The sequence below is a fragment of the Oncorhynchus masou genome, chromosome 21 (genome assembly GCF_036934945.1).
Source record: "Oncorhynchus masou masou isolate Uvic2021 chromosome 21, UVic_Omas_1.1, whole genome shotgun sequence".
In the NCBI taxonomy this organism is placed as follows: Eukaryota; Metazoa; Chordata; class Actinopteri; order Salmoniformes; family Salmonidae; genus Oncorhynchus; species Oncorhynchus masou.
Window position 1 is genome coordinate 1,505,707 of NC_088232.1, and position 27,908 is coordinate 1,533,614.

At 42.8% G+C, this 27,908-nt stretch overlaps 3 protein-coding genes across 5 annotated transcripts in view; 2 read left to right on the plus strand and 1 right to left on the minus strand.

Annotated features, from left to right (window-relative positions):
- Positions 1-3,862: 3,862 nt before the first annotated feature.
- LOC135507576 (transmembrane protein 184C-like) lies at positions 3,863-11,064 on the plus strand. The gene is made up of 11 exons (XM_064927096.1): positions 3,863-4,498; positions 4,607-4,737; positions 4,874-4,910; positions 5,342-5,458; positions 5,680-5,768; positions 7,012-7,086; positions 7,810-7,903; positions 8,046-8,158; positions 8,578-8,677; positions 8,963-9,134; positions 9,392-11,064. Exons 1-11 carry the CDS (start codon positions 4,382-4,384, stop codon positions 9,724-9,726), a joined length of 1,380 nt encoding a protein of 459 aa, XP_064783168.1. The 5' UTR covers positions 3,863-4,381; the 3' UTR covers positions 9,727-11,064.
- LOC135507573 (protein arginine N-methyltransferase 9-like) lies at positions 10,391-27,374 on the minus strand. Of its 3 annotated transcripts, none has more exons than XM_064927093.1 (13): positions 27,285-27,374; positions 22,652-22,859; positions 21,927-22,075; positions 21,375-21,611; positions 20,761-20,928; positions 20,176-20,278; positions 19,351-19,460; positions 18,828-19,017; positions 18,369-18,552; positions 15,448-16,189; positions 15,172-15,325; positions 13,076-13,198; positions 10,391-11,866 (listed from the first exon to the last, which is right to left on the minus strand). In XM_064927093.1, exons 2-13 carry the CDS (start codon positions 22,847-22,849, stop codon positions 11,597-11,599), a joined length of 2,628 nt encoding a protein of 875 aa, XP_064783165.1. In that variant the 5' UTR covers positions 22,850-22,859; positions 27,285-27,374; the 3' UTR covers positions 10,391-11,596. The 3 variants fall into 3 exon arrangements, with proteins under 3 accessions (XP_064783165.1, XP_064783164.1, XP_064783166.1); XM_064927092.1 differs by lacking the exon at positions 27,285-27,374 and adding an exon at positions 23,267-23,617; XM_064927094.1 differs by lacking the exons at positions 10,391-11,866; positions 27,285-27,374 and adding exons at positions 11,883-12,751; positions 23,267-23,618.
- The window catches only part of LOC135507574 (rho GTPase-activating protein 10-like), a 67,619-nt gene continuing 63,849 nt past the window's right edge, over positions 24,139-27,908 (plus strand). The window contains exon 1 of the mRNA XM_064927095.1: positions 24,139-24,794. Within this exon, the coding sequence (XP_064783167.1) occupies positions 24,641-24,794 (154 nt within the window). The 5' untranslated portion in view covers positions 24,139-24,640. The remainder of the gene's footprint in view (positions 24,795-27,908) is intronic.

Consider the following 27,908-nt stretch of genomic DNA (forward strand, 5'->3'; position numbering starts at 1 on the left):
TAGGTTGGAAAAGATTAAGACTTGTTGACTTGCATAAAGCAGGAAAGGGTTACAAAAGTATCTATAAAAGCCTTGATGTTCATCAGTCCACAGTAAGACAAATTGTCTATAAATGGGGAAAGTTCAGCACTGTTGCTACTCTCCCTAGGAGTTGTCATCCTGCAAAGATGACTGACTGCTGCAAAGATGACAGCACAGAATTCTCAATGAGGTTAAAAAGAATCTTAGAGTGTCAACTAAGACTTAAAGAAATCTCTGGAACATGCTAACATCTCTGTTGACGAGTCTACGATAAGTAAAACACTAAACAAGAATGGGGTTCATGGGAGGACAACAGGGAAGAAGCCAATGCTGTCCAAAAAAAACATTGCTGCATGTCTGAAGTTAGCAAAAGAGCATCTGGATGTTCCACAGCGCTACTGGCAAAATATTCTGTGAACAGATGAAACTACAGTTGAGTTGTTTGGAAGGAACACAAAACACTATGTGTGGAGAAAAAAAGGCACAGCACACCAACATCAAAACCTTCTTCCCAACTGTAAAGTATGGCGGGGGGGAGCATCATGGTTTGGGACTGCTTTGCTGCCTCAGTGCCTGGACAGCTTGCTATCATCAACAGAAAAATGAATTCCCAAGTTTATCAAGACATTTTTCATGAGAATGTAAGGCTATCTGTCCACCAATTGAACCTCAACAGAAGTTGGGTGATGCAACAGGACAACGACCCAAAACCCAGAAGTAAATCAACAACAGAATGGCTTCAACAGAAGAAAATATGCCTTCTGGAGTGGCTCAGTCCTGACCTCAACCCGATTGAGATGCTGTGGTATGACCTCAAAAGCGCAGTTCACACCAGACATCCCAAAAATATTTCTGATCTGAAACAGTTTTGTAAAGAGGAATGGTCACAAATTCCTCCTGACCATTGTGCAGATCTGATCCTCAACTACAGAAAACTTTGGTTGAGGTTATTACTGCCAAAGGAGGTTATTAAATCCAAGGGTTCACATACTTTTCCCACCCTGCACTGTGAATGTTTATACAGTGTGTTGAATAAAGACAAGAAAACGTATAATTGTTTGTGTGTTATTAATTTAAGCAGACTGTGTTTGTCTATTGTTGTGTCTTAGATGAAGATCAGATCAAATTTATGCAGAAATCCAGGTATTACCAAAGGGTTCACATACCATTTCTTGCCACTGTATATATTTTGTACCCCCTTTGCGATCTTGTTTCATTGCTGCAACTCCTCAACGGGCTCGAATGGGTTGAGTCCGTTGAGTCATGCGTCCCCCGAAACATGACCCACGCTTATTAACGCCCGCCTGCTTAACCTGGAAGCCAGCCGCACCAATGTGTCGGAGGAAACACTGTTCAACTGACGACCGAGGTCAGCCTGCAGTCCCATGGGACTCCCGATCACGGCCGGCTGTGATTCAGCCCGGGATCAAACCAGCGTCTGTAGTGATGGCTGCGATGCAGTGCATTAAACCGCTGCGCCACTCGGGAGGCCCTTAAATACAGTGCCGAGACAGCCAGGGGTCGAACCTAGAATCTTCTTATCCATCGTCAGACACATTTTCCATTGTGCCACTGTCCCCGATCATTCACATTTCTTAACAAATCCTCCCACAGTTCTATGTGCCATCCAAATAACCTTATTGTGCACTGTAAAATGATGCTTCAGTGGGATCTTATCGACGTCACATTGTCTATGCTCAAATATGTTTTCAGTTTGATCAAACACAGCACATGTTTATCCTACCCGGCCCTAACATGGCTGTGTTCCTAATGCCATTTTGCATAGCAATCCCTCCAAGCTATAACCCACCAAGGCGCCAGCTCGCTCGCATGACTGTGGTGGCAAAGACCATTTCTAATTTATAAAAGCCAAAAGGATTAATTCAAAATTCATGAACAATCTGTCTGGTAACAACCAGTGATTTCTGTGACTGTGGGGCAGTAAGTAGCAGTAAGTAGCTAGTGAAACGATGGGGACGGATGGTGCAACACAAAGGAAAGTTCTGCCTCCACTCATTAAACAGGGAAACACACTCTGAACGAAAGAGAGGAGAGAGAGATTCATCGTCAGACTTCTCCTCCCTAGGCTCTTTCTATAACTTTCTTCATACTCAATGCTGTTTGAGTATAAAATCCTTTAGAAAAATGTCAGAACAGCTATCGTGAAACAAACTGCTGGCAACAAGAGGCCTAAAACTCCTTGAAATCTTGTAATTCATTCCCAGAACTAAACAAACAATGAGGGAACAATGAGGGAGAAAGATTACTATTTTGTTTTACAAGCCTAGTCAATTCAACCCACCATCTGCCCTCATCATGGAAAGGTTTGTGCCGACAACCTTCTCTGCGTAAAACATTATTTCACTCCTCGTCACCGTTGCGAGAGTAATTGAAGCAGACCGCAGAGGGGTTATAAAACAAGTCTGTTTCACATTCTCCAGGATTCTTGGTTTCGTGACTGAGATAAGTTGTTTATTAAAAGAGCAGGTCTCCAATGATACATGGCAGATCAGGCCAACACATTAAAACAGTTCCTAGTTCCCGGCACTGGCTTCAAGTCATGAAATAAGTATAGTGACCTTCACTTCAACCCAACTGCATGTTGAGGTATAAGAAGATTGTCACTCCAATAAATATATTTAAATTGAGAAGTTTCCCTGATATCTGCACTCTGTGGTAAGAAATGCAGTCCTTGTCTTCACTGCTGTAAATTCACCTACATTCGTTAAAAAAATAACAAGCACATTTCTTAAATAATTTGTTAACAAGTATCTCTGGTAAACATAAGCTCCAATCCCACATCCTTGACTTTCTCTGCTTACCTGCACCGAGCTAGACCCAGATCACATTCTCTGTTGTGATTCAATCTATTCCATGTGGAGCCTAATGTTCAACTAAACAAGTTTCAACTGGAATAAATCAATTGAAAACCTTCAATTGGACAAAGAAAAGAGAGCCTAATAGACTGTGGCCTATTTACTCCACTCTAATTAACGGAGCAACGGATGCTTCTCTGACATTATTTAACAATTTAAATTGTCTAAAGGATAACAGATCTGTATTGAAATAGTTATCCTAGGACTATACACAGGTGGTCGTTGTGTTTTTCAAATGAATGCCTTGTGAGAACTTGTCGTAGAGATTTTTTTTAAAGCAACTTCAGCCAAATACATTCCTGTTGTCATTCATCTTCATTGTGTTATCTTTCTTTGGACAAATGGTTTCACCTGACTAAATATTTAGTGATGACTTGCACCTTTCTGAAAGCCTTTGTTTGAATTAGTGGAGCTTTTGGACTAAATACTCTCACACCATTTCTCACTTCTTAAGAATCTTAATTAGAAGCATGTATTCACAGGCCACATGTTTAACAGCAAGGAAAGATATAAATAAATATATATAAAATAAGAGAGAGAGAAAGAGAGAGAAGCCAACTCCAGTATGTTTTTTTTTTAAATAGGCAAAGGATACACAAATAATATTCAACAAATGCATATTTGTGGTATTTTCTATGAATAAATGTGAGAAGTTAGGCTAGTTCAATGTGGAGCATGACAATGAACATGAGTTTCCACAGTGGATGTCACATTTATACTTTGTCATTATTTTATACAGTTGAGTTATTCTTAACAACTTTTGGTAATTTAAATTAATTATCATTTTCCACTTGTGTGAAATACTGAGAATGATTGATTTGCATTGCCATCTAGTGGAGCTTGCATGAGGACTCAGATTGCAGATCAACCGAACTACAACTGTGCCTAAGCCTTCCAATGTAATGGACTAAAAACGTGAGCAATGGAAAGTAATTGAGATCTTTTCCATATCCAATCAGATTGAAGCATGGGCGGCATTTGTCAAGAACGTCAACAAGAAGTAACCATCAGTTACGCTGTAAAACTTATGCTGATGTTTAGGAAGTTTTAGTAATGAATAGATCGTTATTAATACAAGAACTGCGTTGTTTTTGACCAGTTGGATTTTATTAAATGATCCATTTTTGTTATTAATTTTATCAAGAGCTTTCGTTTGAAATGGATGCAGCGTGGATTCATTGTTTGTTTACATAGTGAATCATGAGATCAGCTGACTAACGTTAGCTAGCTAGCTACCAATTTCTGGTTTAGTAAAGCAGCTGACGTTACAATGTGTTTGGAAATTATCGTTCAGTATTCATGCTTCCCAAAGCACATTTGAAACGAACTCTTATATACCAAGCTATAGCTGGCAGCGGTAATAGCTAGTTTTTAGCTAGCTAGCTTGCTAGCATTAGCCCTGTTTTCAGCAATCTCACCCATTGACATAGTGAGTGTAGGAAGCTGGCTAACTTGCTGTGGCTAACTAGCTTACCATTAAAAATATGCCTTGTACTTGTGGCAACTGGAGGAGATGGATTCGGCCTCTGGTCGTTCTTCTATACTTTCTGGTTGTGCTTGTCCTACTACCCCTGTGCATCTGGGAACTACAGAAATCAGAGGTCAGTTGGTATCATTGCAGCCCAATCATATCGTTACTTGACACTGAATAGCCCAGTTCATGTTTTGTTGTTTGGATGTTGATTACATACGTAATGTATACCTTTCAGGTTGGTACCCATAACAAAGCATGGTTCATAGCTGGGATATTCGTGTTCATGACCATACCCATATCACTATGGGGGATCCTGCAGCATCTTGTAAACTATACTCAACCAGAGCTACAGAAGCCAATTATCAGGTAAGTGAAAGACTACTCTGTCACAGCTGTAGGATAGTGTTACTTCATTACCGTCATGGGTTTGTGTCTTTATCTTGAAGGATGTACAATAATACTTAACTGATTGTGAATGACCTCGTCTCCTTTTTTTTTACAGAATATTATGGATGGTCCCCATTTACAGTTTGGACAGTGTAAGTAATGCCTTCAATTCTTGATCATGTAGCTGGATGTTCTTAAAGTCAACATGGGTTTATTGTTAAGTTACAAATATTTGTCACAATAAGTTAACAGAAGTCACTGTAGCTTTTACAGAAGTCAGAAGTCACTGTAGTAGTAAAACTGAAAGCGCCTGACATGAGCGTGGCATTTCAATTAGCATCTGCTACGCTCAGCGTTCCCCCTGTCACACAATTTCCATTATCCTACTTCCCAAAGAATGAGAACAGAGCTCCTTTAGAAAAACAAAACAGAGAAACAAAAAAGTGCCTCACACCCTGACTGACTTTTCAGTGTAAGTGTTGCAAGTGTTCACTATTATCATGCAACATATCATTGAGATAATGTAATTCCCATTCCTCTCCTTGTCTTCCTCTCCCACCCTCTCCCTTTCTCTCTCACACAGTGGATTGCGTTGAAATACCCCAGAATTGCCATCTATGTGGATACGTGCAGGGAGTGCTACGAGGCATACGTCATCTACAACTTCATGATCTTCCTGCTCAACTACCTGGGAAACCAGGTACACATTCTTGTCATGACCTGACTGAGAATGATCCCAGACATGTTTGTTCTAACATTCCAATCATGGCCACTCTTTGTCCTATGCCAAACATAAGTCTAGCACAAACACATCTGGATCCCAGGCTAGACTGAGTAGCCTATATTTATTTCAATATCCTCACACTGTAATTCCCCTCTTCTCTTTATTTCTCTCTCACTCTCTCAACCATGGGTAACCAGTACCCCAGCCTGGTACTGATGCTGGAGGTGCAGGAGCAGCAGAAACACCTTCCTCCCCTCTGCTGCTGCCCGGCATGGCCCATGGGAGAGTGAGTTTGTTGCTTTTATAGTTTTTGTAGTTCTTTAAGTGTATGTGTGCTATAATGAACAGGCCCCATGTACCAGATCTGTTAGTGCTGTGCGTTTGGCATGAGAACAAATGTAGGGGTTGGCTTTACTCATAGCGATAGAGGACGTAACATTGTATCTGTCCCATTAGGGTGTCTGTGGGAGCATGGGCAGGGCATTGATGCTGCATTTTGAAGTAGTGAATTTTCTACTACTTTTATAAGTTGGTATTGAACAATTAAATGGTCATACTGCCACCTAGAATGTGTTGTTTGAACAGGTATAAAGCCAAGGTTGGCAAATGTACTTTTGATCACTTATAATTCATTGGCTGATGCCTCCTTATGACCTGGATGGATTTATGTGATCCTTCCTTAAACCATAGGAAGTCCCACCCAATTGACTATTTCAAAATGGTGAAAGTCCTTAATGGCGCTGTCCATGCTAAAACTGGCTTTTGGCCATTAGAGTCCTCTATCAATATCTATGGCATTACTGCACAATCAGCCAGGCTAATAAGTATCTAAAACATTATCCATACCATGTGTTATGAGTTTACATTTTAGGATGAAGGTCTATGTTTTTGTGCAGCAATAAACTACCACTTCTTTGTTTTACGTGTTATGAATGGATATTTTACGATTAATAACATGATTTTTTACCACATTGATGTGTTTTAAGTATACATTTATATCTCAGGCTCATAATCAAAACAGGAAGTTGGGTGTTAAAGTGGCTCCAGTCTGTGTGGCCTCCATTTTGAGTCTCTTTCTAAAAGGTTCACCTTCAAGGTGTTTGTTTGGCTGCTTGAAGTCTCTCCAAGTCTCCATTGCTACTCGCCAGCTCCAAACAAGCCCCAGTCAGGCAACAATAGTAATATGTAGCATGTCTGCCTGTAGTTGATTAAGAACAGAACCAGAAGTGTTTGCAAGTGGAACAACATGTTCTCATTTAGGAAAAATGCACCAGCCTAAAGAACAGAAAGACAGCATTAGGCTCATCTGTTTTGTTTACTCTGCATTTTAACTAATGCTCTGCATCTGTGATTTTAGCCACAGGTATTGCAACATCTTTCTTCATAGGATGTTATTGATTTTAAGAAATGGAAGAAATTCATGAAAAACAAAGCTGGTGATTAGTAAGATGCTATTTATAGTGGGAAAAAGCTAACATTTTGTGTGAATGTCTTTCCTTAATAATGTGTACTGTGTTTTCCTATTGCAGGGTATTGCTATTGAGATGCAAGCTGGGAGTGTTGCAATACACGGTTGTCAGACCAGTCACAACAGTTATTGCCTTGTAAGTGTTTTGCACATTCCATTCAGGATGAACATATGTTATATGCCTAAGTGTTGAATGTACATGTGCCTTGTTCCAGGGCCAGCTCTGTCTCTCTTGACTTCTGGGTCGGCCAGTCCAAGCAGATGATCATTTGTTCAGATGGTGACAAAACATAAATATGTACAAAAAGGAAAAATAAGAAAGGCATGCCCCAAACCGAAAGATTTTAAAAGGAAAAATACCAGAGGCATGCCCAAACCAAAAGATTTTAAAAGGAAAAATACCAGAGGCATGCCCAAACCAAAAGATTTTAAAAGGAAAAATACCAGAGGCATGCCCAAACCGAAAGATTTTAAAAGGAAAAATACCAAAGGCATGCCCAAACCGAAAGATTTTAAAAGGAAAAATACCAGAGGCATGCCCAAACCGAAAGATTTTAAAAGGAAAAATACCAGAGGCATGCCCAAACCGAAAGATTTTAAAAGGAAAAATACCAAAGGCATGCCCAAACCGAAAGATTTTAAAAGGAAAAAATGATCATGGCCACCAAATCAACCAGCAGCCTTACGGCTACCAAGTTGCCACCCCTTGGGGGACTGGGGTGTGGAAGTGGGCTGTAGCGTGCGGTCTAAACTACCTATTATTATACTTATCTAACCTACCTGTTCCCTAACACTCACCAAATATAAATTAACTTTTGGTATCAAGTCATATCACATGTCTCCATTCACTATCCTGTAGGATATGTCAGCTCTGTGGTGCGTATGATGAAGGTAACTTCAGCTCAACCAATGCATGGACGTACCTGGTGATATTCAACAATATGTCGCAGCTGGTAGGTTCTGCATTTTTCACACTTATCTCCACATTGCTGTAAACTTCCTGTCACCATACCACCACCACAAATATAACATTATTAAATATTTAGTAGTCAGTATGTGGTCTCTTTCTCTATCATTCTCTCTTCTCTCTCCCAGTTTGCCATGTACTGTTTGGTCCTGTTCTACAAGGCCCTAAGAGAGGAACTGGCCCCCATCAGACCAGTGGGGAAGTTCCTGTGTGTCAAAATGGTGGTCTTCGTCTCCTTCTGGTGAGTGCTTTTTTTGGGGCTGCCATTTTGGATCACCTGCATCTACCTCCTAGCCTGGTTCCAGATCTGTCTGTGCTGTCTTGCCAACCCCTGTGGTCAATGTCAAGCCATTGACATAGCACAAACAGATCTGGGACCGGGCCATCGACCTCCATGATTAATAACATATTTGTTTACCAGTCAATGTGTCTGCCATTCATGGATCTAGCATTGTTATCCATTAAAGTAACACAGTTTTGGCTGCCCATTTTGTATTTCTTATACAACTTCTTTTCAGAATTGCATGTGTAGTACTTGTTAAGAAAGTATGTTTTAAAGCTGTGTGGATTATAGCCAGTAATTGGGTTAATGCGTTCTCTGTGTTGGCTGCAGTGTAGAGGGTTGATTATTTCCACTCTGTTGTCTGGAATTTATCTTAGGCAAGCTGCGTTCATCGCTCTCCTGGTCAAGGTTAGAGTGATCTCAGAAAGACACACGTGGGACTGGGACAGTGTGGAGGCTGTAGCTACAGGCCTACAGGTAATGCAAGACAATACCAACACTATATAACGCCATAGTAACACTTTTACTACAATGCTACATAATGCTGTAGTAATGCAGTTGTACAATGACTTGTTTGGTATAAGGTAATATCTGTTAAGGCTTGTGGTCTCAAGCCCCTAGAAAACAAGATGATTCATGGACTTCTATCCTGTGCAAGATTTCTAAATAACCTAAATAGAGATGATGGTTTGTTACATACTAAGTACATGAAACAGGTGTGAGAATAGAATTGCTTTGCTATACAGTCAATTTTTCATCCAGGACTTCATCATCTGTGTGGAGATGTTCCTGGCGGCCATCGCCCACCACTTCAGTTTCACCTACAAGCCCTACATCCAGGAGGCTGAGGAGGGATCCTGCTTCGACTCCTTCCTGGCCATGTGGGACATCTCTGACGTCAGGGCTGACATCTCTGAGCAAGTCCGCAACGTCGGTTAGTTCTCATCCCATTTGGCTTGACTCAATAGCAGTCCTGCATGGATGGAATCAAAGAAGCCGCTTTTAAGAACTTTGTTTGAAAAGGTTTCCTCTCAGAACCAAGTGCATTGGCTAGCTACTCAATTTATGTTAATAGAATGTCATGAGAGAATAGAAAATGGCTACTCAAAATCTTCAAGACTTTGATAAATTTCCTTATTATGTGAGTGTATTGCCATTCTCAAATCTTCAAACATTTATTTCCTGATACAGGGAGAACGGTTATGGGCCGAACTAGGAAGACCTATTTTGGTGAGGCGGAGGACGACGGTGAGCGCTCAGGCTTGCTTTCTCCAGGCTCCCTGGACGCCATCGGTCCCACGGAGACCTTGTCCAACCCGGCGTCCCCCAAGGGTCGGTACCAGGGCCTTGGCAAAACCCAAACGCCCCACTCCCTGTCAGCCCCCGCCGGGCTCAGCAATGCTCAGTGGATTGGAGAGGGGGATGGAGAGGAGAGGGAAGACGATGGTAGACAAGCTCCAGAGCCCAGAAACACCACCAACGAGCCAACAGACTCGGTTACAGACGACCTTGTCGTTATCACCTAGCTTAGCGTCATCGCTAAAATCCTCCAATGGGGTCTCGGGAATGCACGTTATACCAAACACAGTTTGGCAGGAACCAAGTATGGCCTCGGCTACGTTTCTCCTACAGATGATATTTGGCTAATCCGCACAAGATCAAATTAAAGCAAGCGATCAAAAAGCACACGTTAATTAAGAAATATTGTAGTGAGTCATTCGTCCACCAGGGTTGATGCAGATGGACCTCAGTCAATGACAGCTCGAAGAATGTTCATAAGCTTTCGTAAGGGTCTCATGACACTTAAGATATCTTTTCTTGTATCTGTATTGTACTACTGAGTCATAATGGTAAAGTACGGTACCTCAATACCTTATTTTAGTGTAACCCCTCATTTTAATGGGTCTGGACTTCAAGTTCAAAAGCTGGTGAGAGATTTTACCAGTATACGTGTTCTATAATAGCACCTGGGTGATGTCACTACAAACTCGTTAATCATTTACCAAGGGTTTTAGTTGTTGCTACGAAAACATATGTAGCTTTTAAACTGAAACTTACACAAAATACTGGTTTGCACCAATGATTGATTTATATACAGTACCACTCACACTCAAGGGTTTTTTCTCTTTCTTTTGACTATTTTCTACATTGTAGATTAATAGTGAAGACAAAACTATGAAATAACACACATGGAATCAAAATGTTTTTATTTGGGATTCTTCAAAGTAGCCACCCTTTGCCTTGATGACAGCTTTGCACACTCTTGGCATAAAGAAAAACCCTTCATGAGTAGGTGTCAATACTTTTGACTGGTACTGTACATCATTGGGTTGCACATGCTTGAATACGGTCTTCGAACCTATAGTACAGTTTTTGAAGCATGAAGCGGTGTCTCACTTTGGCATTAACGCTAACAGCCTCGATCGTCTTCTCAGATGCCTTGTCCTAGTGTATCCACTATCAAGTAATTCACACATTTCACGTCTGCCTCTCATTTGTAAATATCAACTGATGCTTACATAGTCATGGTTATCGATATACATTGGTCAAACAAAATGTATCTGACATTTAACTTACCATTCTAATTTCTGTTTTAAGCCTTTCAGGAATATTAGTTGTGATTTACTGTACTGAAAGGGATTGATATCAGTCTTTTACTAGTTTCATTCATCCATTAGTAGAATGTCTTCCTATCGGGAATGTGTGTCAAGTGTGTGCAGCTATTGCCTTACCTGATGTTTGTCACAAAGCATTAACCTTCAGAGGGAAGTACTACATCAAACGTGTCAGCAGCTTTGTCTTTTGAGAGTTCAACTCAAGGTTCGTTCCAAACGTTCACCCTCCAATAAATGAAATGAAATGTGGCTGTCAGTTTTTGCAAAGGTCAATAAGAAATTGACACAATGTGTGTTGAGATGACACCAAGTCTCTTGTTTGTTCATTATGATTTTCTTTGATTTCTAAATTATTCTTTTGGAGATAAAATGCAAGTGCTGGTATAAAACATTTGAATGAAGACTGCAACCATAATCAAGAGACGTCATTCCAAAACAAGATTATGAACACACTGAAGACCAAAACGTCTCAAGGTGAGCACATCATAAAACATGTAAATGTCTTTGTGAAAGTCCTGAGAGAAGGCATATTGAGATTGTAGCTATTGTAGACCATGGGTCATTTTAGAGCTGGCGCTTCCGGAGAGTCCATAGTCCAATCCCTTCCCCTCCTCGACATATATGCAGTTCACACTAACAATATAGAACCCAGAGTGATACCTTGACCTCTCTCCCAGTAAGACTGAGTGGACTTGATGCTCTTGTAGAATCAAAAGCACCACAACTCCCTCCTTTTAAACACTTATGAAGTTGACTCTTGTACTTTCATATCACCAGACATCTACTTAACAGAACTCTTAACAGAATCCACAGTCCCGGTCTCCCCAACCTCTTCCTCTATACTGGCTGATATGGAGATGGAGCTCTTCTGCAGAGTGACTGCCAGTCGTACCCAGTCTCCCTCCCTTACTGCCAGGGGCTGGTGCAGCACCACAGCAGCCTGCTTCCAATGGGAGTCCTGGTTGAAGGTGCTCACGCTGATCTCCTCGTTCAGGTGGATCTGGTACCAGAAGGGCACAGCAGTTACCCTGCCTGAGGCACTAGCCTGGACCTGGTAGAAACACACAGTCAGGGCCATAGAAATAGACTATTGTAATCAATAAAGTAGTAATTGTAAACTCAGCAAAAAAAGAAACGTCCTAAACAGCGTTTATTTTCAGCAAAACTTAACGTGTAAATATTTGTATGAACATAAGATTCAAAAACTGAGCAGGCTCCACATGTGACTAACAGAAATGGAATGTGTCCCTGAACAAAGGGGGGTCAAAATCAAAAGTAACAGTCATTATCAAGTGTGGCCACCAGCTGCATGAATTACTGCAGTGCATCTCCTCATGGACTGCACCAGATTTGCCAGATGTTACCCCACTCTTCCACCAAGACACCTGCAAGTTCCCGGACATTTCTGGGGGGGAATTGTCCTAGCCCTCACCCTCCGATCCAATAGGTCCCAGACATGCTCAATGGGATTGAGATCTGGGCTCTTCGCTGGCCATGGCAGAACACTGACATTCCTGTCTCGCAGGAAATCACGCACAGAACAAGCAGTACGGCTGGTGGCAGTCATGCTGGAGGGTCATGTCAGGATGAGCCTGCAGGAAGGGTACCACATGAGGAAGGAAGATGTCTTCCCTGTAACGCACAGCGTTGAGATTGCCTGCAATGAGAACAAGCTCAGTCTGATGATGCTCTTTATTATTATTATTTTTTCACCTTTATTTCACCAGGTAGGCTAGTTGAGAACAAATTCTCATTTGCAACTGCAACCTGGCCAAGATAAAGCATAGCAGTGTGAACAGACAACACAGAGTTACACTGTGACACACCACCCCGAGCAATGACGGCCCCTCCACCTCCAAATCGATCCCGCTCCAGAGTACAGGCCTCGGTGTAACGTTCATTCCTTTGACGATAAATGCGAATCCGACCATCACCCCTGGTGAGACAAAACCGCGACTTGTCAGTGAAGAGCACTTTTTGCCAGTGACGGTGGCTTTGTGCCCATAGGCGACGTAGTTGCCGGTCCTGCCTTACAACATGCCTACAAGACCACAGTTCAGCCTCTCTCAACCTTCTGCGGACAGTCTGAGAACTGATGGAGTGATTGTGAGTATCCTGGTGTAACACGGGCAGTTGTTGTTGCCATCCTGTACCTGTCCCGCAGGTGTGATGTTCGGATGTTTGTTTTTATATGAATGTTTCAGTCAATTTCTGATAATGTATCTATAACTAAATGAATCTGTTGGGTTTGGGGCTTTACCTTGACGTCTCTGTTGGTATAGTTGGCGTTGGTGTTCATGAGGTCCAGGATAAAGAGTTCTACAGAGTCACTGAGATGTCTACACTGCAGAGTGGACAAGTCCAGAAACACATGGACTGGAACCTAGGAAGGAGAGAGATCATATCATTGTTACATATTAGATGTCCATTCAGCGGACATCTACACAACCCTACATCTGAGACTAATTCAACCCCTTTAAAACAGAATGACAAGGCAGTCCATGTAGTCCAGTTCAGTATTTCCCAAACCTCTCCAGCTCCTTTCACTAGTTGTCAGGCGTTTTTAACAAAATCTCCAACTCTTAGAACTCCTTTAGAGTCATGTGCATCATGTGACCTGCTGCAAACGCACCACTACACTCTCGAAAGCAGGAGGAGAGTGCTCAACAAGCGACAGAGCGGGAGTGTCACTGTCACAGAGAACAAACTAATGCTGCCGCCTCCTCCTCCCGGTCACAGCTCCCGGTGTCTCCGCCGCTCTCCGTTTGATGTCATTGATGTAATGCTTCCTGATGGATCCAGGTAGGGATGTCCTTACGTGAAGCCGTGTGAATGCTTTCCCCCAGAGTGACAGTCGTGCCCTTGTCTGAGCTCTTCAGAGACAACATCTGTCTAAACAAACTGCCGTCCCGCGGGAGCCAACGCCGAAAATTAGAGCGCCAACATGACACCGGAAAAGACAGACATCTTAAAAGGATTTCTCAGCTTCAAGTTTCAACGTAGAAGGTTGCATTGCAAGCAAAATGGTTTGTTTTTTTAACTTAAAAAAGCACAGTAAAAGGTCAGTTTAAATGCATTGTGCCATTTCAAATTGGTTCACTTGAGCGCAACTGCAATACGGGAGACCCAAGAACCACTAGTTCTGCGAAAGAAACTACAAGAAAACAATGTTTAGCTTTCGCCAGAATATTTGGTGTGTGTGTGTGTGTGTGTGGGGGGGGTTGGCCTTATGTCAGCAGCCATCTTGAGTCAAGATGTTACAACCCTCAGGCAACATGTTGCTGTGTCTCAGGAGCCTGTCCTTTGATTCAGAAGAATGATGCAAGGTACAAAGAACATCGGGGCAGCTGTCAATACTATGACTATTGCACCATTGACATGAGAGGGAATACCAGATATGAGAGGAGAGGAGACATGTTGAGCGAGAAAAGTTTGGGAGTTGTGTCACGTACAATGAATTTCTGAGTTGACCATACATTCCCCCCTAACCATGCAGTAGGTCCTCTGTAGCTCAGATGGTAGAGCATGGCGCTTGCCCTCAGAACAGCCTCAATTCGTCGGGGCATGGACTGACCCATGTCGACTCCAATGCTTCCCACAGTTGTGTCAAGTTGGCTGGATGTCCTTTTTGGGTGGTGGACCATTCTTGATACACACGGGAAACGGTTGAGCGTGAAAAACCCAGCAGCGTTGCAGTTCTTGACACACTCAAACCAGTGCGCCTGGCACCTACTACCATACCCCGTTTAAAGGCACTTAAATATTTTGTCTTGCCCATTCACCCTCTGAATGTCACATACACAAACCATGTCAAGGCTTAAAAAGCCTTCTCCTCCCCTTCATCAACACTAATTGGATTTAACAAGTGACAGCAATACGGAATCATACCTTTCAACTGGATTCACCTGGTCAGTGTCATGGAAAGAGCAGGAGTTGCTATTGTTTTGTACAATGTGTAAAGAGATATATATATATATATATATAGTATATCCAAAACAAACTGTGTGGTTTGAGGCCTGAATGCTGATTCACTGAAATCTGTGGTATATCAGACTGTATACCAATATGAAAACATTCATATTTAATGTTAATTACGTTGGTAACCAGTTTATAACAGCAATAAGGCTCCTCGGGGGTTTGTGGTATATGGCAAATATACCACAGCTATGGGCTGTGTCCAGGCACTCCGTGTTGCATCTTGCATAAGAACAGCCCGTGGCCATATACCACAACCCCTCTGGCCTTATTGCTTAACTATATCATTAAAACCTCAGGCCCTAGTGACGACATATGCAAGGCAGGTGGGGAGATGCAGTCAGCATGCAGCGGATCTGGGGAGGTGTGTCAGTAACTCACAGTGAACTGGTTGATGAACGGGGCGATGTTGAAGCCCAGTGTCGGCTCCTGGCCCTGGACAGCACTCTCCAGCAGCAGGGTGTCAGACTCCACCAGCATCCCGTGCAACACTATTCTCTCTGGGAAGATCTGACCGCCGTCCTCCAACAGGCACCTGCCATGGATGGACCCCACCAAAACAATCAAACTATTGTACAAAAAAAGGGACAGATTCTTCCAAACCCAAGTAGTCTACCAAAGCTGTCTTTCCCATCAGCGCTTGCTCCATCTTCCTACCTGGCTAGGGTGGCTTTCTCCATCAGCTTCTGCCTCACTAAGCCACAGGTCTCCACACAGTCTAATATAATGGCGCTCCACAGCTTTTCCCTGGAGGGTCTCTGGAGCACCGCCTGCTCGTCCTCCACCTGGTTCAGCCAGAACTCGAGAGCCTCCTCTGGGACACCATTGGCCATGGCCAGCCTCCTGAGCACCGCCTGGTGCTGGGTCTTCTCTACCGAACTATAGGCCTTCACCTGGCCCTGACTGGCCGCCATGAGGGAGAGAACAGAGAAACCCTCGGACACGTCCAGCACGTAGAAGGGGTCAGGACCAGGGTCCATAGGGCCACTGGGGGGATCAGTGAGAGGCATGACCTCTAACCCTTGACCCTGGCTGGAACCCTGGACCGAACGGGCGTCCTTCAGGTTGGTGATGAGTTTAGCCAGCGCCCTGCGAAAACTATCGTGATAGGGCTGGTTGTTGAGGAGAGCCATTTCAGCACACTCCAGCATGGTGTAGTCTCGAGGTCCACTGCTCTGCTCTGTCCCGAGGCAAGCTAGGGCACTGCACAGTTCTGCCTCTGCATTAAGGCTTGGGTTGGAATTGCAGCCTGGGTTGTTTCTAGGTATGTCTGGATCCAGACAGTCGTCTAGACAGAACTCTCGTCCGTCTCTCGCTACGGCAACGCTGCAGAGTCTCAGGTAGGCGTCCCGGCAGGAGATCTCCACGATGAGCTCATCACCAGGCCTCAGGGGAAAATCTGACGAGACATTTAATTTTATGGTTCATTTGAATAAGGACAGATACAAACCTATTAACAATGAATAAACAACCATCCAATGCGTTGCACCATCACTTAAATATTTTGCCCATTCACCCTCTGAATGGCACACATACACAATCCATGTCTCAATTATTTAACATGTCTCCTCCCCTTCATCTACACTGATTGAAACGGATTTAACAAGTGACATCAATAAGGGATCATAGCTTTCACCTGGATTCACCTGGTCAGTCTGTCAGGGAAAGAGCATGTGTTCATAATATTTTGTACACTCACTGTATGTACATTTGTTTTGAAGTGTGTGACCCTTTTCTAAGTCTAATAAATAAAGCGCGTAAAATTGCAAATGACGTACAAATTCTTGGCATACCATAAGTAACAAGTTGATTTCTTTCTTTTTTTACGAAGCACATGACTGTTATTCATGAACCACAACAACAAGTAAACAGAACTGACATGGACCAAGATGCTTTGCCACTGCACAAAAAGAAAGAGGAAGAGAGGGGTAGGAGCAGGGGAGCGAGGGAGGCACACAGACAGAGAGACAGAGAGATTCCTCTAACATCTGTTTGTGTCAGCGTGTGGCTTGTCGTTGTCAGGGGGCGTTTGGGGAAAATACATATGTATAGCCTATAAGAGATTCATGAACACTAAAGAGTGTCACAGGCAATCCCGGTGCACCCGCCTATCTCGCCACGGCAGCCGGGAAACGGATGTCGATGATCATCGGGAAAAATAGCGGGGATGGTGTCTGGTGGGTCCCTAGACGCTGCCCCTGTCAATTAGCAACACAGAGCTCAGCAGCTGAATGATGGTGCCTCAACGACAACACCACGGTACAACTTCACTTTGCTATTCTACGTCTGGAAGGAGCACAGTAGCCTGACAGGATGAAGGAGTACAGACAAAGGTCAAGCCTATTTGCGTAGAACTCATTCAACCCATTTGAATGTTCACGGTTGTGAAACCCAGCTAGGCAAACCAGAGACAACCAATAACAGCCTCGAGGTTACAGTGCAAGTTGACTTCAGTCATTGCCTACTGTCTTCAATGGAATAGGTTTCTTCTATATGTGGCCTACTGCCCCCGTTTGACGGAATGGGGAATTGCATTGCAAACATCAGAAGGGGACAAATATTACAGCGGAATATGCAAGAACACCATTTGTATATATTATGTACAGTATGTAATAGATGTGTAATTTATTACTGCAATAGTTGTTCTGAGTGGATGTCAGGAGAATCTGTGTCGAACTGTGTCGACCAGTCTCTACAGTGCATTCTGTGTATCTCTACTGTATGATTAGAAGGGCTCTATGTAGAGATGTTTATGCACACTGCTCCCTACGCACTGAAACACTACATCATACTCCTACAGAGGAGTAGGGTGCAGTTGTCTAAATATACTACCTCACTGCATGTGTATAGGCACCGAGTGTACAAAACATTATGAACACCTGCTCTTTCCATGAAATAGACCAGGGGTACCCAACTCTTACCCTACGAGGTCCGGAGCCCGCTGGTTTTCTGTCCGACCTGATAATTCATTGCACCCGCCTGGTGTCCCAGGTCTAAATCAGTTTGATTAGAGGAGAACAAGGATTTTTTTTTTAAACAGCAGTGGAACTGGCTTCAAGGTCCAGAGTTGAGTTTGAGGGACACAGACTGACCAGGTGAATCCAGGTGAAAGCTTTGATCCCTTATTGAGGTCACTTGTTAAACCCACTTCAATCAGTGTAGATGAAGGGGAGGAGGATATTTAAGCCTTGAGACATGGAGTGTGTATGTGTGCCATTCAGAGGGTGAATGGGCAAAGACAAAAGATTTAAGACTTAAGTTCCTTTCAATGGGGTATTGTAGTAGGTGCCAGGAGCACCTGCTTGAGTGTGTCAGGAACTGCAACACTGATGGGTTTTTCACACTCAACAGTTTCCCGTGTGTATCAAGAATGACCCACCACCCAAAGGACATCCAGCCAACTTGACAACTGTGGGAAGCATTGGAGTCAACAAGGGCCAGCATCCCTGTGGAACACTTTCCACATCTTACAGAGTCCATGTCCCGACAACTTGAGGCTGTCCTGAGGGCTAAAGGGAAGGTGTTCCTAATGTTTTCTACACTCAGTGTACATACATGTCTTATATAAATGATCCTACTGTGTGGTGTCTGAACGGGGTAGATGGCCTGCTCCCAGCAGGTGTCCTCCTTAGGGCCGGTGGACAGGCTACTCTGCTGGTCCAGGTGGAGCTGGAACCACACGGCCAGGGCGTCCAGCAGACCCTCCCCAGTTACAGGTAGACGCACCCGGCTCACCTCCCTGGAGCACAGACCCTCCAGCTCCTGGGTTACAGTTAGCATAGCATAATTCGATCACTGCTCTTGTACTCTTGGAACCTATAGCCAAATATCACGCTAACTAGCTTGTTCGACTTTGAAAAGCTTGAGAGAGTATGAGGCTTTTGACATATTGTTTTGGTATCATTATACAGAATCTACACACAGCAATGCCACTGTGAAGCTGTAAGTCGTAGCTGTTGATGATAACTAACAGTTCAGTAGATTCCCCATTTAGATGTAAATCTATGTACACATAAAGACGCTCTACTGCCGCTGACCTGCACGTTGTTGAAGTCTATGTCCAGGGCATTGAAAGGTTCAGTGAGGGGCGTGTAGCCTCCAGGCAGTCTGCTCAGTCTCTCTGTGGTGTAGGGCTCTGTGGAGTCATCCTCTGAGCTGCAGCTTACTGGGCTGTGGAGCTCTCCGGCTGCAGCCGTGGACAGGCCTCCCACCTCAGACACACACAGCCTGCAGGCACATGGTTATAAATAGATGGTATGACATAAATATTAACACCGGTGTCTGTTCACACACACACACACACACACACACACACACACACACACACACCCTCCAGGGACATAAGGCCTTCAGCTGTTGTTCCATGTCGACAATGAAATATTCCAACAGATGAGGACACGAAAGGTGAATAACATGTTGAACTTGTTGATGTTTGGTCTACTGTTCTAAATGCTGCGGCATTGAAACGTGCTAAATAAATTATACCACTAAATCCATCGTTGAAGAACACTGTCTGACTGACTTAAGTTAGCCTTTATTAACAACAGAGGGACAGGTCACCTGTGATGGCGGCGGATCTCCAGGCACTGGACAGCCATCCCAAACACAGTGGCTCCGGCAGGGATGACCCGGCCTGCTTGGGAGGGAGGCCTGGATGGGTCCTGGGTGCTCTGCAGCAGCAGGAGCAGAAAGTGAGCCTTCACGTCTTCATACATCAGGCCTCATGCCATTAACTTTGCTATAATAGGATTTTGGTTGGTGTTGCAATTTATAATATGTTTACTAAATGCACTTGTCTGTATTTATGATTTTCATATATTCTTTTTTTTGTTTTTTTTACCTCAAATGTAGTATCACATTGAGACCATAGATGACACTGTTGGCTTATATTGACTGCAGCATTATGATATTGAGGAAGGTGGTTGATTGGTACTGTAGCCTCCTACTGTAACCTTAAAAATGATTTTGGATTAATCTCTTTGCCAATAAACAAAGGATTTGGCTGGATAAAGGACATTTAATAGAAGAGGATTGATGCTCCATAATCATGTTTGACAATTGTGATTGTGACACAAAAATATAGCTAAAGCCTCTTGAAGATGACTTTGCGATCACTTGTGTTGAATTGAGAGACAGACAATCCTGTTAAATGAATGAAAAACATGAACATGACTGGCATCTAAATCCACGGTTGCAATGAAACTGAAAATGTCATGAGAAAGTGTTGGGAAATAAATAATCAATACTAAAACCAAGTCATGTTACTTACTAATCACGGTAAGGCTTTCAGACTTGCACTAAATGGTGGCTTGTATTCACTAGTGTTGGAACTCAGTATGAACACAAAAGTAATCCTCAAAATGGCTGCCTAGGCTAGTTAATTACCTGTGGAGGCAAAAGCAGATGATTCCAGGCGTGTATAAGGCTCTCTATAATACCTTCACCAAATAGGCCAGCATCCACAGTCTCGGTGACAACCAGCGATACCCTACCACAGAAAACACATCACACAAACGGTACATAAACATTAGAGGACGACGCATAGGGACAGTTTCCAGGCCACAAACTACATCTTAGTCATCTTATCCAGAGCGACTTATATTAGTGCATTCATCTTAAAGTAAGATAGGTCAGACAACACATCACAATCGTAACAAGTACATTTTCCCTCAACAAAGTAGTTATCAGCATAGGTAGTTCTAGTAGGAAAAGACAAGTGCATTACTTGTATTTTATTTGGGAGAGGACATGGAATTTATTCAAGATACTCTTTAAAGAAGTAGGGTTTCAGACGCTTTTGGAAGATGGGCAGCGACTCTGCTGTCTTGACATGGGGTTGAATTAAGTCTTGGACTGATGCTCATGCTCAATGGAGTCTCCGTGTCTTTTTAGTCCAGGACTAGGCTTAATCTATGTCCAGGAAACTGGCCCATACAGATGTCAGAGTAAGGTGAAAAGGTGAAAGGTCACCTCTTAGGGATGTCTTTAGGCACTTCCATCTCCAGCGACTTCATATGGAGGATCTTGATGAGTCCGTTCATTCCGTTAGCGGTGACCACCTCACAGGCCAGTTCGTACATGGTCTTGGACAGCTCACAGGCGTACACCTCAGCCGCCCCTGCCTTCTTAGCACACATTCTGTCCATAGAGAGACCGGAGAGGAACAAGGATTACAAGCAGTAACAAACTAATAGAAATGGACAGACCACAGCCATGACAGTTAGTGTTTTTAACACAAACGTAGTCAATCCCAGAGATGTGTAGATTTCTCTGGGATAAATACTAACCATTAAGATTGTAAAACTTTAACCTAATTCTTCATACAGCATAGGCACTGTAATAAAACTAAAGATGCACTTAAAAGGATAGCTCACCCAAATTACAAAATTACATTGGTTTCCTTACCCTGTAAGGAATGTACAAGGTATGACAGCAATCCATGCTTTGGTTTAGTTGTTTTCCTGGCAGTGGCTGGCACTATTTCCAAATGTCCAAAGACTTCTTGCAGGTTAAGGAAAGCAATATGTAATTTTTTCATTTGATGAACTATCCCTTTAACTGTAATAGGCAAAAAGAAATCTCACCCGAGGATACCGGTCCCTGTGCCTATATCTAACACAGTGTTGCAGCCTCCCTCAACAGCCTTCTGGATGGCCTGCTGGTACTTGTGGTTCCTCCTGCGATCGTTGAGCATCAGGAAGTGCCAGCGCTCCACCAGCCAGTTGGCCACGCGGTAGAAATTCTCCTTGGCCTCGGGGTAGTCCGGCTTCAGCTTCAGGGCCTTGTGGAAATGACCAGCGGCCTCATCCCGGAATCCCATTCTGGAGCGTGCATGGAAGATTGGAATGGAACAATTGTGAGCAATCTAAGAATACTGGGACACATTTACTAGGACACAGCGCAGTCTCGCTAGTTCAATCACTTTATACCACTGCATGCAAACAAACAATTAACATGCAAGCCATGAAAGAAAAGATAACTATAGTTTTGATCCGGTATTGTGCACAACCTAAGGTACAATATTACCCCACCATAACTCTGACTAGTAAAGTCAACCTAGTAAGCCTGACGAGTAAATTCTTTCCAGTTCCCAAACCTACAGACAAGACACAGTCAGACTGTTGCGTGAGGGCTACCTGAACAGGTGTTCACCCATGCTGTTGATGATGACCTCATCAGTAGGGAAGAGCTCCAGAGCCTGTTCATAGCAGTCAAACAGGTCCTGGATGCGCCCCAGAGAGTCAAGCTCATCTGCCCATTTGAACAGAGTGAACCTAAAGGACTCCTGAAAACACACATTATAAAAACTTTATTGGTGATGTATTGGACTAATCTACAAATGACCTCACTTGTCTTTTCCTTCAGTGGGAAAGATTAATATTATAACGTGCAGAGAGAATACACACTTCAACTTCAAAACAAACGGTAGCCTAGCGGTTAGAGCGTTGGGCCAGTAACCGAAGAGTCATTGGTTTGAATATCCGAGCCAACAAGGTTGAGCAAGGCATTTAACCCTAATTTGCTAAAGGGGCACCATACTACTATGGCTGACCCTGTAAAATAACACATTTCACAGCACCTATCTGGTGTATGTGAAAACAAATACAAATCTAATAAAAATTTCTGAAAGTTCAATGGGAATGTCAATTGTCAGACAGGCTGAACGGTATATTGCAGGGCTCTCCAACCCTGTTCCTGGAGAGATACAGTCCTATAGGTTTTCGCTCCAACCCTAATCTAGCACACCTGATTCTAATAATTAGCTGGTTGATAAATTAGGTTAGTTACAACCTACAGGAGGGTAGCACTCCAGGAACAGGGTTGCAGAGCCCTGGTCTACATGCTTTCCTTTGCTACCTACATTGGCAAAGTCCTTCAGCACAGGAGCCAGGTTGAGGACGAGAAGGTAGTGGACAAAGGCGGTCCCATAGTCTTGGTTGAACAGACACTGCTGGGCACTCTCCAGTGACCTGGACACCAGCTCATTCCTGGCAGGGTCCTCCCTGGGCACCCGACGGTTCCGTCTGCCCCGCTTAGGCCTGGTGCTGGTGTTGGGCATTCCGATCACACTGATGAGTTAGGAGACCACATATGTTAGGAGCACACAGAAACATAAACGCATAGCCACACAACATTCATCACACTGATGAGCAGTTTAGTTTAGGTGTTGTGTTGCTGTGGTTGTAAAAGTGTGCAGCAGATATTTTGGTTGTAACCACAATACATGAGCTAGCAAGCTAACGTTATAATCATACAAGTCTAGACTATTGTTGCAAAATGCCACATATACTAGCCACATCAAATGATACAAGAGTGTAACAAACTAGCAGTATTGTGTTCATCATGCACTATCACTAGCTAACTACTAGGTATTATTTTCAAAACGAGTCGCTAACTTAGCTACTACTGTATGTTAACTAGCTAAATATAGCCAGCAGACTGTAAAACTTCATTTTCAGTGATGTTGATGACTTACTATATATGTATCACACAATCATGCATTTAAATACAACAGTAACGTTATAAACGATCACATTAATAGTATAAAATGTAGCGATAGCAGCATCTGATAGCGCCGTTAGCTGAAGACCACTGACAGTGAAGTATAATAAGAGTTTCTAAACCCAGAGACGCAACATCGCCAGACTTCCGGGAACGATTGCGAAGCAGACCAACAGAACAGGCCGCGGTTTTGGTTTAGAGAAATCAATAAGATAAGTGAAAAATTATTCCTTAGCTGTTAATCTTCTCGAAATCTAAAGGCACAGCCTAGATTGAAGACCATGTCTCAAGTAGTTGAATTTATTTGCTCTAATCTCGTGAATGTGACAAACTGACACGTCTTCATTTTTGTCAAAAACAACTTCATATCGAAGGTGTACCTTCAATTTGATGGCCTGAACATGCGCAGTTTGGCGTGAAAGGACCGTTATACCCGATGACGCGTTCTACTCATGAGTTTAGCTGGCCTACAAAGCGTGATCGGGGATTTCTATTGGTGTAGCAGTTGCTGCCTATCTTTATACTGTAGTGTCTTAGGTATAATAAGAACTTCGGCACATGTCCGCTGAGTAAATAAGTAAGGGTGGGAACAAAGATATCTTTCATGATTCCATTGTGTAAAGTTGTGGATGTTCTGAGTGAAGAAAATCAAGTTAGAGCGTCTGAAATATTATAATAAAAAACGGACACCAGCTAGATGTATTATAAGTATGTATTTTGTAGAAAATGTAAATATTTTACATTGTTGGCAAATGTATGAATTAATCAGAAGGTGGGTGGAAGCCAATAAACGCCCTATCCCGCGTCTGGGGAGGAGGTTTGAGCTCAACGCCTACTTGTCAAATAGGAGTTTCTCCTTTCGACTGTCAATTGAATGTCTATATTGGACGACGTGGACAACAACTTGGATTGACACAAGAATATACTGAGTTTTTCCCGAACTAAATAATGGTTTGCTGTTACTCTTGAACAAGCTCTAATAAAATAGTTGCTAATTTAGGAATGCCATGCTCCTTTTCAACTACTAGTAACATGCTAGCCAAGTTACTTCGTGAATTAGCTGTTGTTAGAAACTAGTAGTTAGCAAGTCAGCCAACACGTTATGATTTGGGAAGACTAGCTAGCAAAACGTAGCTAACGTTTGCTAGCTAACGAGTTAGGGGACAGCTCAAGCTAGTTGCTCACCCTAAAAAAACGTTTTTATTTGGTTAAAGTTTTTTTTTTTTTTCACTTGACACTAAGCAACTTGTTGGTGGTGGCTAACTAGTTAGCGCGTGGTTTTTATAAAGCAGTTTTACAGCCTCTTATGCTAGCTAGTTGACCTAGCTAACTAGCTAACGTTAAAGACATGGGATTACACCCGTTGGAGTTTAGCGAATGCTACCTGGACAGTCCCGTTTTCAGGGAGAAAATAAAGGCACACGAGGCAGAGTTGGACAAAACCAACAGATTTATCAAAGAACTCTACAAGGATGGAAAGAGTCTCATCAATGCCACAAAACGTGAGTTTTTATGCAGTTGAGTTTATTGCCCTGGAATGGTTATATTCAGTTGCTGACCCGTGGCTTGTTGACAGGTCTCTCCCTATGAAGTTTGCCTCTTGGACTGTGCAAGCTATATGGTTAATATTATAACGTTATGGCTGACTCTTTGCTTGCAACCAGCTGTATCCAATCGCCCTAAACCTTTGTTTGTAGCTACCAAAAGTTTGTTTCTCTAAACAGCTGTGTTCAACATTTTGTACATGGACCCATAGTCAGTTCTGGAAACAATACCTTCATTTTTCAATAAACTGGAACACATTGCTGACAGGTGATGTCTGTTGACAACCCAATTAGTTGTGCATGAACTTGAAAAATCCCCAGATGTTAACATTCACCCATTGTCTAGAGGCCAGAACACGATTCATGTGGAATTCTTTGCAAAAATTAAAAGGGTTTTCCTTGAAGATAGGTTTTTCCTCTAAATTCTATCCAAATGACTTAAGGGTATGTGACAAGGTTGAAACACAAGTCGCAATAATCATGGATTTATTTGTGAGCACACCTTCACCTGGGCAAATATCATAATCTCCATGCACTCTAGCCCAGTGGGTTGGGTCTGTCAGGTTTCTTGTGAACTCTGGTATTATCAAGTGCTATTTGTCACATCCACCAAATAAAACCGGTGTAGACCTTACCGTAAAATTAACCAACAATGCAGTTCAAGAAATGTAGATAAAACATTTATAAACTAACACATTAAAATAACGAGGCTATATACAGGGGGCACCTGTACAGAGTCAACGTGCAGGGGTACAGGTTGAGGCAATCAGTTACCTGTTTATTGCTGGAACAAAGCCCTGAAGACACCACTGATATCTGTCAGGCAAACCGGTTAACTTAATTTAGTCACTAATGTTAGCTGATTTAACTATATTGCTTTAGAGTGCAACTGTTGCAGTGCTGTAGGAGGATACAGCTTTTAGCCCACTGCAAGCCTCTGAGGTTTCCTTGTCATTAATAAGTCAAGGATTTCTAGCAAGGCATGCTAATGCATTTTTCATTACACTCAACACTGGTGTACTTTCGTCTCTCCTTTTCTAGGTGCAAAGAGATTGCATGTTCCATTTGGAAAAGCCAGTGAAGAAACAGAATATTTCTAAAAATAAAGAGTAACGTGACTTTCGCAGACACCTCTGTTTTGCAGGCCATTTTGGGAGTTATCAGGGACCAACATGTGCAGCGGGACTCTCTGGGGCAGCCTCAGACGAACTGTTTGGAATAGAACCACCTCTGTTATTCACATTGCATGTGAGCTTTAATACAATGCAGAGTAGTGTAGCTGTAGGTAGCCCACACAATTATTTGTTCAGGTCAGGAGAGATTGCTTGCTTGCTTTGACAATTGATTGTCCCTTCCTAGTGCAACTGGTACTCTACTGGTCTCATTAGAAGCCAGCGATGAGCTTGTTAAGAGTTTATCGGTTCACTACAATTGGTGATGCAGCCCAGAATAGCTCAGGTTAACCTCTTAACCTTCAGTGCAGCGCACTAAAAAGTGTTTCCGAGGTTAATTTGCAGTAGGCCACACTCCCACTGTAAGAAAATAAACATTGACTTGTCTGTTTAGGCAGTAGGGATTCCATCTGAGAGCCCTGCTGCTGCACTTCATAACTGTAACAATAACATGTATTTGATGTACCCTAGGTCTATTGTTACTCCAAAGAATTGAAGGTTCTAGAATGGAAAGGTGAGCTTATTTCATAATGCAGGCAGCACACACCCTCTGCCTCCACACGGACCATCACCCTGGTAGGCTGGCTCTCTGCAGGGGGCTCGGTGGATATATTTGTGGCAGGTATTGTGTTGAAGTGGGCCTATCTTTTGCTGGTAACATTGGGCTCAAATCTTTTGTTTCTGCTTTCCCAGTTTTCGCTCTAAAATAACACTGAAGTAAATACATTTTTATTGGGGAAAAATAATTGGATGTTGTAAGTCTTCAACAATGCTTAAACCACACCAAGAGACTACTTTTGAGATCTGTGTAAAATATAAGAAATGTATTATTTTTGGTGAAGTTACCTTGTATTGCAGATGAGCACCAGCCAGAGAATGTTTTTGGTTATCAATGTTTCTGTAGCCCTTGTGTTATTTCAGAATTTGCTAAACAAATGTCCACTGGATTGATGCAAATAATCATATAATTCTGCCAGAAAGGCATTGGCTACGTTTTGGTTAACATTTCATTGAAAAGGTTTTTGTTAGTCTTTCCATCTCTACCAGAAGACAGTTATCATTAGCTTCATTGCCAACGGCTACACAGTGTACTGTAGGCATACGCGTGCAAAATACAAATCACTGATTCAGTTTGTTCATGACTTATGATTAACTTGTGAAAATTAATGTTCAAAACATTTAGTTCATTTCCTACTAAGTTCAATACATTTTTCAATTGTTAATCTGTTTTAAATGTCTGGTTTCTGTGATTCTAAGTAGGCCTCTAGTAACATACCTTCTTTGGAAGACATTTGTTGAGACCAAAGACCACAAGCAGTGCAGATTTAATATCCTACTTGAAAGGGGGATACCTAGTCAGTTGTACATCTGAATGCCTTCTGAAATGTGAAATCTGAAATGTCTTCCGCTTTTAACCCAACCTCTGAACCAGAGGGTTGCGGGGGCTGCCTTAATCGACATTCACGTCTTCAGCGCGTGACAACCCCTTTAGAATGTCAAATCAGTGAATAGGCTACTGTGTTTTATTTCATGGAAATGAACAGATAGGCTAGGTTATTAGTGTTGTGGATGTCTACCAAATCATTCTGACATTACTCAACTGCCAGGAGCCAGAGCAAAATGGCAGCAGGTAGCCTAGAGGTTAAGGGGGTTTGGCCAGTAACCAAAAGGTTGCTGGCTTGAATCCCTGAGCCGACTGGTGAAAGCATCTGTAGATATCCCGTTGAGCAAGGCGCTTAACCCTAATTGCTCTTATAATTCAACCGGGATAAGGGCGTCTGCTAAATGACAGACAATTTTTAAAAAAATAAAAAAATTAAAAAAAAATCATTTGGCTGTGCATCAACTTAGGCTAGGGCTAGGCCTACAAGTCAATTTCCTAATGTGCTTACTGTATATG